General features: G+C 45.1%; 1 protein-coding gene across 6 annotated transcripts in view; it reads right to left on the bottom strand.

The window, feature by feature from the left end:
• Positions 1-15038, bottom strand: part of SNX29 (sorting nexin 29) — a 1823105-nt gene that overhangs the window by 1020548 nt on the left and 787519 nt on the right. For all 6 annotated transcript variants that reach the window (XM_077448905.1, XM_077448908.1, XM_077448906.1 and 3 more), the window contains one exon: positions 4303-4421. In XM_077448905.1, coding sequence (XP_077305031.1) covers positions 4303-4421 — 119 coding nt within the window. The remainder of the gene's footprint in view (positions 1-4302; positions 4422-15038) is intronic.

The raw sequence follows: 15038 nt of genomic DNA, 5'->3' as shown, positions 1-15038 counted from the left end.
TTTCGGTTACTCAGGTAATTGTTTTTTTCTCTCTTATCTTCACCTTTTTAATACTGACCACCTTCCCCTTCCTCTGCTGCCCCGCCAAATTTTTCAATATTTTTGTATTTTTAGGAATTTTTTGCTTTTTTCACCAGCTCTTTTTCCACTCATCATATTGTCAGTACACATCCTGATTCACATGGGGCGCTGTCCATTTTGGGTTGCTGCTTGCCACACTACGTCCCCTCAGCTCCCGGACGGGGCCTCGTTCGGTTGGTCTGGGGATCTCACTGTCTGTGCCACCACTGCGAGGACCCTCATGTAAGTAACAGGGCTAATTAAGTTCAGGGGTATTTTCCCCTGTCCGGGGTTGGCCCTTTTTGAATTTTTCATAATAAGATATTATTTATTCCCCTTTTATTTTTTCTATAGGTCCTTACCACGGTTTTGCTCCTGATGATAGGCTATAAGGCCTTGAAACACCTAGAGCTAACAACAACCGCGTGTACATACGTATGAATCCTTCTGATCGTCGTTCCTTCTTTGTTTCTTTTCCCTTTACTTCTATTTTAATTTTATTTTTGTGACTCTATTGCGATATCTGTATAGTCATTAATTCCATTATACAAAATCATGTTTCAATTATTGCTTGTATCTCATAATATATGTACCAACTCCTTGTTGGAATGTCTAATCAATGTGCAATATTTTTTATGAATTGTATACGTGTGAAAATATAAAAATATTAATATATAGCAAAATGCATGGAATCAATTGATACGAATATTTTATAACAATTCAAATGAATTAAAACTACTTTTGATCTAATTTATTTCATTGCTCCTGTGTGCTTCACGGAAAAGTCCCGCTAGCTATGCTCTCTTATTTATATCTTTGATTAATATTTCTATGTATTCATACCGGAGATTCATTTGTAATTTAATGTTTCCCATTTATATGTGAACATTTCCGGTTTCATCACTATTTGTATGAGTTGACTTACAAATACCTTGCTTTATATTTGATATTTGGTCTGACAACTGTTCCCAATCTGTACATGTTCTGCTGAACTTTAATAAATATACACTTTATGCAGCAAATACTTATGCTGGGTTTATATTTTATATACACATGTACCGGTACATAGTTGCCAACATTCTTCAAAAATTTACAAGGACACTTTGTCTGCAGGTGGAGTCTTATTTTAATTAGGGGCAGGGCATCCATTTGTAGGCGTAGTGTAACCTAGGAGGAAAAATGTGGTGCATGTATCGCAGTAAAAAATGGATGTGGTTTAAACTAAATATCGGGTGTGGCTTAAAGGGGGTGTGGTTAGAGTATGAGATGAAAGAGGGATGGAGAGAGAGAGAGAGAGAGAGAGAGAGAGAGAGAGAGAGAGAGAGAGAGAGAGAGAGAGAGAAAAGAGGGATGGAGGGACAGCCACAATAGCAATATGTGTATTGCATTGAGTTTAACAATCAGCAGATAAAGGTATTCCAACCCCCCCCCCCAGGCAGATCCCATAAAACATACAAGAGATGGTCAGAGAGTGTGCGGACATGATACAAGAAATGGACAGAGTGTGCGGACATGGTACAAGGCACAGTCAGAGAGGGTGCGGACATGATACAGGAGATGGTCAGAGAGGGTTTGGACAGCGGACATGCTACAGGAGACTGAAGACCTACAAAAATTGATGGGGTCAGACATTGTGAACCTGATACAGATGGTCAGAGATTAAGGACACAGCTGACAGTACAGAGAGATGAGGTGTAAAGAGAAGATGGGGGTGATAATCACCAGTCCTGTGGTGTTGTCTCCCATCCCGGTCGATCCCTGCACTCCTCTGTTCACCTGTCTCTGGGGGGAATGCCCACTGCATTCAGGGCGGCATCATGATGTCATGTGCATGTGCCCACTTGAACCAAAGCAAGGCTGAGCTTGCCCAAGTCGGAGCAGCGCATGTGAAGTTCCACATGGCCCACGGGGTTGGCCAGGGGGATGGGCGTTTCGGGGGTTGGCGGGTCGATCTTTGTGGCCGATTTGTTGGGGCAATGGCTGGTGTTAGCACTTCAATCATCACGACACCATGGTTGATATGATGTCAGGATGATTGAAGCGCGTAATTTCTATAATTATATTGTAATATAAAATGAAATAGTTAAACTATAACTATCTATAATTCTGAATCAGTGGGAGCCCTGAGTGTCACTTGCCACCTCCAAATGCAGCTTGTCATGTCACCTGCCACCAGATGCAGTGTGTTACTTGCCATGTCGCCTGCCACCAGATGCAGCTTGTCACTTGCCACATTGCCTGCCACGAGAAATAGCTTGTCACTTGCTACCATTGTCTGCCACCAAATACAGCTTGTCGCTTGCCACCAGATGCAGCTTTTCACTTGCCACATCGCCTGCCACCAGATGCAGTTTGTTGCCTGCCACCAGATACAGCGTGTCACTTGCCACATCGCCTGCCACCAGATACAGCTTGTCACTTGCCACCAGATGCAGCGCATCACTTTCCACCAGATGCAGCGCATCACTTGCCATCAGATGCACATATATTTCAACAACAGCAGAGACCCGTCTGGGTTTTGATTTGGCAGGGCTCTGACTGGATGGTGTGGAGTGGCCTGACTGCAGGGTGACTCCTGCATGGCCCATTATGAGACCACCGCACTACTGCTGTATGCATCTTTTTTGAGAAGTACAGCTCTTCTGGAGGGAAAGAAACAACAAGAGGCAGAGCCCGGGTGGCAATAAAAACGATTGCAGATAAAGATGGAGCTGCTGCCAACTGCCTGCCCCGCAGCCAAGCCCACAACAGCTCACGGACAGTGGCTGGGTACCCCTGGCCTACAGAACACTGGGACAAAGCCAATGTCCCTTGATTTTTCCCAACTGGGACATGGGTCTGAATACCGTGAAAGTCCTGGGAAAATCAGGACAACTATGCATATATTATACATACATAAATACAGCTTTCTGTTGGCATCTGCTATTAATCCACTGTCTGGCACAGTAATAGCATGATGCCAGGGAGGAATGAGCAGTCTCCACCTGCAGACATCTGAAAAAGGGCCTCCAGCAGACACTGGCTACCCCCCACACACCCTTCCCTAAACACTTACCTGAGTCCTCCATCTATCCAGCACTGTGCCAGGCTCCAGCTCTTCTCCCCTCTCTTCCTCTTGTCAAAAGGAATCTCTGAGAGCAGCGGGAGCTACTGGTTCCTGCTGCTGCCAGTCAAATCCTGTGATGAGTGAGTGGGGGGCAAGGATGAGCCATGCTGTGTATCCATGTAAATACATAGTCCTGGCTCAGGCACACAATCACATGAGTGACCCCACAGAAAGATGTTTTTCTATCCACTCAGAGAACAGGAGGAGGGGAAAGTGCCAATGGGGGACTGAAAAAAAAGAAGAATTAAGGGACTTATATATGCAACATTCTGCATGGAGCAAGTAAGTATACAATGCTTAATAGTGTAATAAAAAAAAAAATATTTAATTAAAGCAGCATGGAGCAGACTACTTCCTGGTTTTCATGAAAGTACAGCTATTCAGCACATCACACCAGAACCTCCCCAAACTACCCGGATCGTGTGAGGAGCCTATGGGATGCAGTAGAACTGCCAGGACTGCATACTTATGACAAGCATTACTCCCACTTATATCTTTAATATGTGAAAATATACAGACACCCAGATGGACTTAGCATGTAATTATACCTGGTGTGGACATCTGCAAGCATAAAGGCCCCAGGCTGGGTTTAGCCAACTGCCTTTATTGCTTGCCATCTGGTAAGCATAACTTACACCTATGGTGATCGGGCACTGTTTGGAGTTTATGTATGCACACTGTGGTGTCAACAACTAGTGATTTCAATAACCTTTTCTTCCCCTGAGATTATTTGAGCAATGTCGTTTTTGGGACTTTATGAGATTATGGATTCTAATACATTATTTAGATAGCGCAGCTTGTCTGATGCTATTGTATTTGGTGTTGTCGCACTATATGCTGCTGTTGCTTTTTGCATGTTTTATTTTTTGTTACACTAGTGCTGTTGAACCCCGATTTGTTCTACACAACCAAATGAGTGACCCCACAGCAAAATGTTTTTCTACCCACTCAGAGAACAGGAGGAGGGGGAAGTGCCAATGGGGGACTGAAAAAAAAAGAGCTAAGGGACTTCCCTGTGCAACATTCTGCATGGAGCAAGTATACAATGCTTAATAGTGTATAAAAAAATGTGATTTAAATAAAGCAGCATGGCACTCAACTGGGTCTTGTGAGAAATTATATGTTATTCCAATTACCTGAATGTGAATAGGAACCAGCAGCTTTGACAGGAAACAAGACTTCAGAGTTATCATGTAGAACTTGAAGTGGCGTCCAGCAGGAAACCTGGGGGTGTTCTGAGCTACCTATAGGTGTCCTGCAATCATTAAAACCAGACATTACTATGTGGACTCATGTACTGTATGGCATTATATAAAGCTGTTAGATCAACGCAACCAACTATTTTAATACTTAACAAGTGAAGAGGGAAGATTTTTATGTAACTGCTGGAATAATTTAACTTTTTTTTTTTAAAACTGACATTTAATTTACAACATTTTTGCATAACAAGAGTAATTTTTTTTCTTTACATTTTACAACTATTTATCCTATTAAAACAGTGCTGGCAGATGCCTACTGTAGGTCAGCTTACATATCACTGTTTATTGAATGCAAATCATGTAAAGGGAATCAGTGTTTTACTTTTTTTTTTCTTTAACTCACTGCACTGATGAATGTTTTAAAAATCTGTACACGGCGCTAGTGGTTTCCGGTGTCCTAGGCTTAGACTGCAGAGCGCAGCAGGAAGTAGTCACAAAAATTTGGGGAAAAAATACTGCGCTAAAGAAATCTCTCAACAATCAGTCTAAATATCTAAAGGCTGATAAGATGTGATACACACCTATAAAGCATACAAGTCAGGAATTTCAACCACGCTCACAATTACAAAAATCTAAAAAAATATATCTAAAACCTATAACAGAATAATATGTACACACTATAACTAGTCAAAAAATTATAATACAAAAACCCAACTAAGTGAATAATAAAAATATACTCTATAACTCATACAATAATCAAGTGTACAAAAAAAAAATGTATATGTATATATATATATATATATATATATATATATATATATATATATATATATATATATATATATATATATATATATATATATATATATATATATATATATATATATATATATATATAGTGCTCAAAAATTATATATAAGCAACAGTCCCTCATAAAGACGTAGTAATGAGCATACAGTGGTAAAGTGCACAGAATTTTTGTGAACAATCAGAAATATTATGAATAGAGTGCTCAAAAATTATATATAAGAAAACAGTTCTGCATCAAGATGTAATCGTGGGCATAACAGTCCAATAATCATAAGTGTTTCTTCTCAAGAAATCCTATGCGGGTGCAAGAGAGAGAATTTCCTTCACCAACACCGTGCTGATAAATGGTAAAAATGCGCGCTTACCAAATCCCAGAATCAGAAAGGCATTTGATATCAGAAATCTTAGGGGTCATCACACAGGGACATCACCTCATTTTCACATGGTTGGACCATTCATAAAAGGCAAGCAAAGACTCCCATAGCGTAAAACCGTAAACCAAAATCTTTTATTCCATAATAAAAAACATACTCACAAACAAAGGTCAAATCAGCGTTAAGAAAAGCCGGCCGGCAAAGCGAACGCCCAAATGTCACGTGATTTGCGTCAAGCACGTCAAGACCACCCTACGTACGTTTCGCTATATGTGGCATCGTCTGGGTCATGCAAGGAGTTCCTGGTCATGGTGGGATGATGCTGGTGACTTGCATGCATTCAGAGCATGCATGCTCCTTCATCAGGCATACTGTTCAACCATGTTGAGGATGGTATATAGGGCTGGCAGGACTAGCAGGCCAATCAGATCACGGGACCGTCCCCTTGCTCATTAACCATACACAAGGAAGCCGAGGGTCGGGATTTGGGCGTATATTATTTCCAAAGGCAGTAGGAACATAGTATAAGAACAGGAAGAAATACATAGGGTTTTATTTAAAGGCAAATCCTCTTTGCACTACAAGCGCACATGAAAGTGCACTTGTAAGTGCAATCGCTGTGGATCACTGTATATCTGAGGGGAAGCTCTGAAATGAGGCTAAGCTATGCTGATTTTATCATCCAATCATGTAGAAGCAAAAATGCTGTTTTTTGTTTTCCTTGCATGTCTCCCTCAGATCTACAGCGACTACACTTGCACTAAGTGCACTTGTAGTGAAAAGTGGATTTGCCTTTATTAAATAACCCCCATAGTGCAAAGAGGGAACATGGAGTAAGAAGAAACAAAAATACATATATCCCGAGGAGTAAAAAGTGTAAAAAAATAAATAACTTAAAGTGGGGTACCCCCTAAAAAAAAAAAATTAAAAGTCAGCAGCTACAAATACTGCAGCTGCTGGCTTTTAATAATCGGACACTTACCTGCCCCAGGGTCCAGCGATGCGGGGGAACGAAGCCCCCCCTCGCTCCCCGCTCCGCTCGCGGCGCCGTCATGCATACTGTGGGCACCCAGCTGTGGCTTCACAGCCGGGCACCCACTGCGCATGCGCGAGCGGCGCAGGGCGCTGTGATACGCCATACAGTCACCTGAGACACATGACAGGTCCCAGGTGAATGTGCGGCGCGAGGGGAAGTGATGTCACCAGCCCGGGCAATGAAGAAGGCAGACTACGAGGGACCCCCTAGCAACCGGTATTTAGAGGTGAGTAAAACATTTTTTTTTTGCCAATTATTTTTTTTTGATTTTTTTTAAGAATTTTAAGTAGTTTTATTTTTTTGGTGGCAACACCACTTTAATTAAAAATAAAGAGCTAAAATTAGAATTTAAATATATATATTGTGATATTGGGGGTTGTTTAACTCAAGTGTAGCACCCGCTAGCGAGACCAATCCATACCAGAAACTAAATTTCAGGGCTTTTTGACCCACTTTTATTAAAAAAAGGAAAATAAAAATGTCCATCAATAATTCACACGCAGGGGTTTCAAATTCACAGCAGTAGTAGACAAAAAATACAAAGCCACCTGGCTTTATGGTCAGCAGTACTGCCGTTTGGGCTTTACCCTTCAGTCCTCTTGGCCATATAACAGAGATCACAGACTGTACCTCTTTTGCTCTTCCTCACTGCTCACCCCACAGCTTTGGGCCCTCTGACTACACCATGCAGACATGCATGCTTCTCCCTTGCTTGCCTGGACTCCTTGGGAGGGTGGAGCCCAGAACCATGGTCAGGTGTCTAGAAATAGACCAACACACACCTGACCAGTCAGTGTGCTGGGGAATCCCAAAATATGGACCCAGAACTAGGGATTTCATCCCACCCGGATCACTACGAAATCCCCGGGCTCCAGATCCCAAAACAGAATTTAGCAAATAATGAGGAAACTGAAAAGTCAGTTTCCTCCTAATGTTGTAAGCTCCCTGGAGCCCCTCAACCCACCTAGTTGAAAATGCTGGGTCCATACACTGGTGAGGTACCACACTACCACATATCCCCCCCTTGTTTCGACCCGGAGGGAGAAACACCTGCACCCACCATAGCAGTTGGGACACCTCTGTGCTGGCCATCAGCCACGTAGGCCCAACCCTTTTTTCGGGTGCGCTTCCAGGCACGCCCTACCCTGGATCGCAACAGGGTCCTACAGTTCTGTATCCTCAGCCTACCCCCTCTGTCTTTGGGGTTCCTGAGCTCACATTTATTTTCTGGTGGCCCACCGCCTTTCCTGCTACTTCCTTTAAACTCAGTTTCCCGATTCCGTAGGGAACCTGCTTCAGAAACTACACCTGATGAGGAACTACCTTTTGTCTCATTGAAACCTGTTTTCCCCATCATAACAGCTCTCTTGGGTTTCCCAACTCCTTTGCCTTTACCCTTGACCACCAACTCCCCAGAGCTCGACATCTATGTATCACGCCCATTTTCCAAGAAATTATTCATGTTCATATCAAGGCCATTATTTACACTAACATTCAGTAATACACCACCATTTCTCCAATTACCAATACTGTCAGTTCTTTCTTGCTCGGGATTTGTTAGGGCCAGGCCCAAGGAGGGACAACACACAGCTGAGCAATTATCCCCTATGGGATCTTCACAAGGCTTCACTTCACCTGTTGTCTCTGTGGGCAATTCTCCTAACAATTGACATTGAACAACGCATGACCCATTTCCAGCAGTACCAATCTTTGCCAGCTCACACTTTTCCATGTCACAAATTTTGTTCCTCTCCATACTATATTTGAGAGCGTCTCCGGGTACCCAAACTTGTACCTCTCTGCAGGTGACAGACAGAATCTCTGCTTTTGCCATGTCCATATCTGGCCCTTCCTTCTTACGAGGTCTAGCGGGTGAGGCAGTATTCACACCATTTACTATACCCTGCCCAGCCACACCTCGGACTGCACCAGCAGACATGTCTATCACTGCATCAGGTGGAGAGACCTCTGATGTCTCCAGCAGCCCCCTAAAGCGCCTTTCCGTACTGAACCGTAACCGCAAGCACTCTCACAGGGAACTGTGAGATCACTTTCCAGATTATTAAGCACCATACCACCCAGTTCCACTGGTGATTAATGTTACCCAGCACAGCTTGTATTACCTGGCTCCACCCTTTGGTACCATGTAGCATTACCACATCTGACTGTAACAGAGGCACCCAGGTATACAAGGAATGTGCTTTCATCAGTTCAAGCAGTTCCACTAGCATATCTGTAAATTCTACACACTCCACATCAACATGCAAAACATTTTTGGGGACCTTTCTCTTATCAGAGACATAGAGGGGCGCATTCACTGCAGTGTGAGGGGCCACGACATTTAAGGGGGCCTCCACCTCACTGGAGGTACCCATCACAGCCTGATGCTCCTCTGGAACACTGTTAGATGCATGTCTCCCACTCATCCCCTCTAACTCACCAATAAGCCTCTGCAAGTCAAAAGTCATTACCGTTGCACCTTGACACTTGACATTTAGCAGCTGGGTTGTGAGCACCACATCTGCCATGCATGCGCCCTGATCTGGTCCTTCCGACTGAAGGGAAACATCCCTTGCAATGACCAACGCACCCTCAACCATCGGTTGCTCTGCAATCTCCCTGTCTGGCATAGCAGTTGTTGTATTCACATCCCCTGTCGTCCAACATAGCCTTGTCTAACATTGCTAGCAATTGTTTGGCCCAACTGTCCCAATCAATTGTGCTTACATTATGAGGACTCAGCAGTACCTCATCATCTGCTTTAGAAGGCACCTGGGATTCTGCAGCACAATCAGTACCTTTGTCAGTTCTATATAAATCACATTTTGACAACATGCTTTTACTCTTTGCTAATGCTTCACCAAACAAGGCAGGCTGCAATACACCATCACCACCTTGCTTCTGGGACGCTAACACACTCAGCTGTGTACCTTCAGCTTTGTCCAGTGGACTTAACCCTTTACCAACTGGGTTACACATATGGTAAACAGGCTGCTCATACAAACTATCACTGCATGGTGTAGACCCAGTCTGTTCCACCAGAGCGAATTTGCTCTGGTGGAACAGACTAGGTCTACACCATGCAGTGATAGTTTGTATGAGCAGCCTGTTTACCATATGTGTAACCCAGTTGGTAAAGGGTTAAGTCCACTGGACAAAGCTGAAGGTACACAGCTGAGTGTGTTAGCGTCCCAGAAGCAAGGTGGTGATGGTGTATTGCAGCCTGCCTTGTTTGGTGAAGCATTAGCAAAGAGTAAAAGCATGTTGTCAAAATGTGATTTATATAGAACTGACAAAGGTACTGATTGTGTTGCAGAATCCCAGGTGCCTCCTAAAGCAGTGCTGTCCTAGAAAATCTCTGGCTCAAACGCATGGAGAGCCCCTGAGACTTCCATGGACAACCCTGTGGCTCTGCGTCTGGTTGCAAAGGGAGACATCACTCTTTCCTTATTACTTTTGAACAAATCAGAATAAGTACATTTATCATCTGCATTACCTTTACAATCAGCATTCATAGACATAGCAGTGTTATAAGCTTCAACAGGCTGTTTTTGGTCAGTACACTCAGCACCCCGTGTACCGCTCAGCACACCACCCTTCCTCTCCAAAGGCATTATTTTGGCCATTAGGGCGAAACCATGTGCCTCACCGCTGCAGGCTCCTGGTAGGTTTCCCTGGGCATCTCTGTAGCACCAGTCACTAGGGAACCTGGCCCACAACCTGTATTGGTCAACCCTAGGTTACCACTTCCAGCACTCTGGTGGATTACACCAGGCACACACAGAGTCCAGTCTTTTTGAGTTCTTAACCTTGCTGCAGGTTGAGCTTCAACCTGTGTCTCCCCACTACTCAGGGTAGCACACTGCAGCAAGTCCATTTTTACACCTTCTGCCGATCTCCCCAGCCGGATATACTCCCACTTCACTGGGATCAGTCCCACAAACTGCAACAGTCTTACCATAATCTGTAGCAGGTAACTCTGGCTTCATTTGAGTACGTTGTCTCTCCTTTGTCACACTTTTACTGACCAACTCTCCCTGGTAGCCATAGAACGAAACTGCAGCAGCCACTTCTGACTCCTTAGCACCCCCTGCAAGCACAACAGGTACTTCCTCACTGTTGCCAGAGGTGACTGAAAACATTTTTGCACAAAAATCTGGGCTTGCGGACAAAGACTTCTGCCCAGTAACCACATCTCCAGGCATGTTCCATAACCTAGGACAAGAAAAAATTCCATGCCCCAGTTGACCACATTCAGGCATGGTACATTTCTGCACATATCTTTAGTGGGACATAGCTCCACATCACCAATGTAGCTCCTCCTTCCGGTTAACACCCCCTCTCTTGTTGCTAAGGGAGATGGCACTCTTCCAGCTGTACTTTGACCAAATGCAGCGATTTGCACTCCTTGCAGCATTGTTGCTTTCACCTTGCCACAATCCTCTGCAGGCAATATTTTTCTCATGTGGTGGTCTGCAGCCTTGAAATTACCACTGTTGCTACGGGCAACCACATACCTCTCCAACTTCCGTTCAGCATGCTGATCACTCCTGGCACACAAATCAGGTTTCCCAAACATTGTTGTAGATGACTTTTGTATGGCCATGTCACTTTGTATTTGAGACAGAGACAATGGGCACATGGAGACAACATGCCCCCACTCTCTGCACTGCAAACAACACTCTTGCTTCAGAGCCTTAACAGGGCTTCCCCACTTGTATCCCCTTTCAAACGTAGGCTTCTGCACATTGATAGCTGGCCTGCTTGCACCAGCGTTGTCAGGGGAAACAATATGCACTTCCCCTTTAACTGGGGTAGGTGTAGCAAAAAGCAGTCTACAATACTCTCCAGCAGGCTCAAACCCTTGCTTCATCTTCGCAGTCTCTCCACCAGACTTTTGCGCCGTCCAGCAAAAAAATGTAACACTGTCACTTTAAAGCAAGTTGTTTTTTTCTTTGTGCAAGCTCTCCTCACCTGCACACACAGATTGTGATGTCTCATGCACACAAACACAGTTCATATAATAGATGAACTCACTTTTTGCAGGGATCTCCAGGTCTGCCCGCATTCTGCACCACTTGTAATATTGGGTTTGTTTAACTCAAGTGTAGCACCCGCTAGCGAGACCATTCCATACCAGAAACTCAATTTCAGGGCTTTTTGACCCACTTTTATTAAAAAAAGGAAAATAAAAATGTCCATCAATAATTCCCATGCAGGGGTTTCAATTTCACAGCAGTAGTAAACGAAAAAATACCAAGCCACCTGGCTTTATGGTCAGCAGTACTGCCGTTTGGGCTTTACCCTTCAGCCCTCTTGGCCATATAACAGAGATCACAGAGTGTACCTCTTTTACTCTTCCTCACTGCTCATCCCACAGCTTTGGGCCCTCTGACTACACCATCCAGACATGCATGCTTCTCCCTTGCTTGCCTGGACTCCTTGGGAGGGCAGAGCCCAGAACCATGGTCAGGTGTCTAGAAATAGACCAACACACCCCTGACCAGTCAGTGTGCTGGTGAATCCCAAAATCTGGACCCAGGACTGGGGATTTTATCCCACCTGGATCACTACGAAATCCCCAGGCTCCAGATCCCAAAACAGAATTTAGTAAATAATGAGGAAACTGAAAAGTCAGTTTCCTCCCAATGTTGTAAGCTCCCTGGAGCCCCTCAACCCACCTGGTTGAAAATGCTGGGTCCATACACTGGTGGGGTACCAAACTACCACTATATATATATATATATATATATATATATATATATATATATATATATATATAAATATATACACATGCCACACCAAAAACGCAACACATTAGAATCGCTCAAGTGTGATCGGGCCTAATACAGGGGTGGAAACCCTGTTGTCCATAAATACTGCTAAAGTTACTGGCAAGCATAACTCTGGATTATCGCCTTTGTCTTCCAGAACAGCATGAGAGGATAAGAGAATTTACTAGATTAGGGAGGGGGGGGGGGGGGGGGGGGAGCCTAGTGAGCTCTCCTCAGAAAGGGCTGACCATAAACATTAACCGATGGCCCCAGGACCTTTCAACAGAGGGGTTTAAAAAAGTGCAGGAGACCTAAACTGCAGAGGAAACAACTTGATTACATGGCCAACATGAACGTGTTGGCTTCTGGCTAACCTAGTATGAAGTTTCACAAGACTGGCTTAAAATATACATATTATATTGCAATAATAAGATCAAACCAAGATGAGGATGTGCTGGCCATATCGCTCAAAGGCTGATGCTCAAAGGCAGACGCAAATGTGCATGCACAATCCCGCAAGTGCCCATCGTGCTAGGTGCACGAATGTTCACACACATGCCAATAATGTTGCTGCTGAATGTCTATATATAAGTGCAGAACGTTCACTAGTACTTTGTTGTCTGATCTGCAGCTGTACCTGTGTTCCTGAAACCTGATCCTGCTTATTCCGGTATTTGACCCGACTTGCCTCTCACTCCGTTGAACCTCTCCTATTCTGACCTTGGCCTGTATGTGGACTCTGCCTCTTGTCTTTTGCTTTATCTGCCTGAACTCACATTGCCGATCTCTGCCTGTACCTTGGCCATTCTTTGCCTGCCGTCTATGCCTGCATCTGACTATCTGTTACCAACCCAGCTTGTCTGACAATGCATCCGGTGTCTCTTCTGCCTGGCATACACCTGCCTGTCTCCAGCTACCTGCTGCCACCAGCCCAGAGTCTGCTGTTTTACAAATGCCTTTGGTCCACCCTGGTGAGACACCCATTACATGGAAGATGGTTCAGGCACCCTTGCACCACCACGCTCACAAGGCCACTCTTAGATCATCGGTGGTCACTGAGCCAGGAATGTACACAAGGCCTTCCCTCTGCACGTCAGGCTCAGCCATCAGGTGCGTGAAAGTATCAGACAGCCATGTCTGAGCCTGCAAGAAGGAGCTCTCCGATAGAAGAAATCTGTCATCCCCTTGCGGCCTTCACCCAAGCTGTCAAGACCCAGCAGGATGGTCATATCCAGCTGGAGGAGTGTGTACAATCCCTGGCTACACCTGGAAGTACTAACTCAACCACTGCCTCTACGTCTGCTGCAGGGACTGTTACTACTGCATGCACACTCATGATGCTGCCCCCTGAACCTAGGGTTCCTACTTCAGAAAGATTCTCAGAAGACCAGGAAAAATTCAGAGCCTTCCGTAATGCATGTAAGCTGTACTTCGCCCTGCAACCTCAAACTTTCTCCCCGGAATCCACCATTATGGGATTCATTATCTCACTACTTCAAGGCGAGCCACAGTCTTGGGCCCACCGGATGCTGGAAGACAATAACATACAGCTACAAATCACTTCTGCCTTCTTTGACACAATGGCCCAGTTGTATGATGACCCGCAATGGACCAATACAGCAGAAGCTGCCCTCCATACACTCCAAGGCCACAGGACATGGACTTCAGATGCTGGAGTACAGATACACAGTGGAATAATGCAGCTCTGCGACACCAGTTCCGCCTAGACGTATCTCAAGGCCTAAAAGATGAATTAACGCGGGTCGGAGTACTGAACACCCTGGAGACCTTAATCACATTGGCATTCAAAGCTACTGATGGCTCTGAGCGGAGGTCAGGAAGGTCAACCCAGCAGCCTCATCCGTCTGGATGATGCCCAGGATTCCAGTTCCTGCCCATTCTGCTTCTGCCAGCACTTTTCTGGTCCAGTCTGCTCCTGTTAACCCTGCAACCGAAGCACTGGAACTTATGCAGCTCGGAAGAATGCGTACTTCGATATCTCCTCAGGAACGTCTTCATTAGGGATGAGCTTCGTGTTCGAGTCGAACATACGTTCGACTCGAACATCGGCTGTTCGTCCGTTCGGCGAAGTCCGAACATTTTGGTCCGTTCGCGCCAAATTCGTGTGGCGCTCACGGCCCACAATGCACTGTGATGGCGCAGTGCATTGCTGGCTCATGATTGGCCAAGCATGCACTGTGACCCCGCATGCTTGGCCAATCGCAGCTCCAGCAGCGAGGAGAGCCATGATTGGCCACAGGCAGGATGCCTGTGGCCAATCATAGCTCAGGCTGTGTAGTGCACACCCCACACTATATAAGGCCGCCAGCGCGGCGGCCTTGTGTAGTGTGTTGGCGTCTGAAGCAGTGGGTGTTCTGTGTACCTTCAACATAGTACACACCGATCGTTTTCGGACGATTTTCGATCTTGCTGTTGTGTAGTGGTTGTTGTCTGCGTGCCCTGACCGCAGTATACACCGCTATATTCACCTCACCTATATAGCTAGGGATCTATCTTTTATAATAGAGCTTGCAGTCAGTAGTGTTAGGAGCTTGTGCGTGCTGTCTGCGTGCTCTGTACCCAGTACATACCGCTATATCCACCTACATAGCTGTTCTCTATTTGAGCCCACTTGCCATCTGCAGGAGTTATTGGAAGTTGTGTGTGCCTCCAGCACAG

The sequence above is a fragment of the Lithobates pipiens genome, unplaced genomic scaffold (assembly GCF_037356315.1).
Source record: "Lithobates pipiens isolate NorthernLeopardFrog02 unplaced genomic scaffold, aLitPip1_a1.2 Scaffold_22, whole genome shotgun sequence".
Taxonomy (NCBI): Eukaryota; Metazoa; Chordata; class Amphibia; order Anura; family Ranidae; genus Lithobates; species Lithobates pipiens.
Note: the sequence above shows the minus strand (reverse complement) of the source record. Positions and strands in the feature narration are given on the sequence as shown.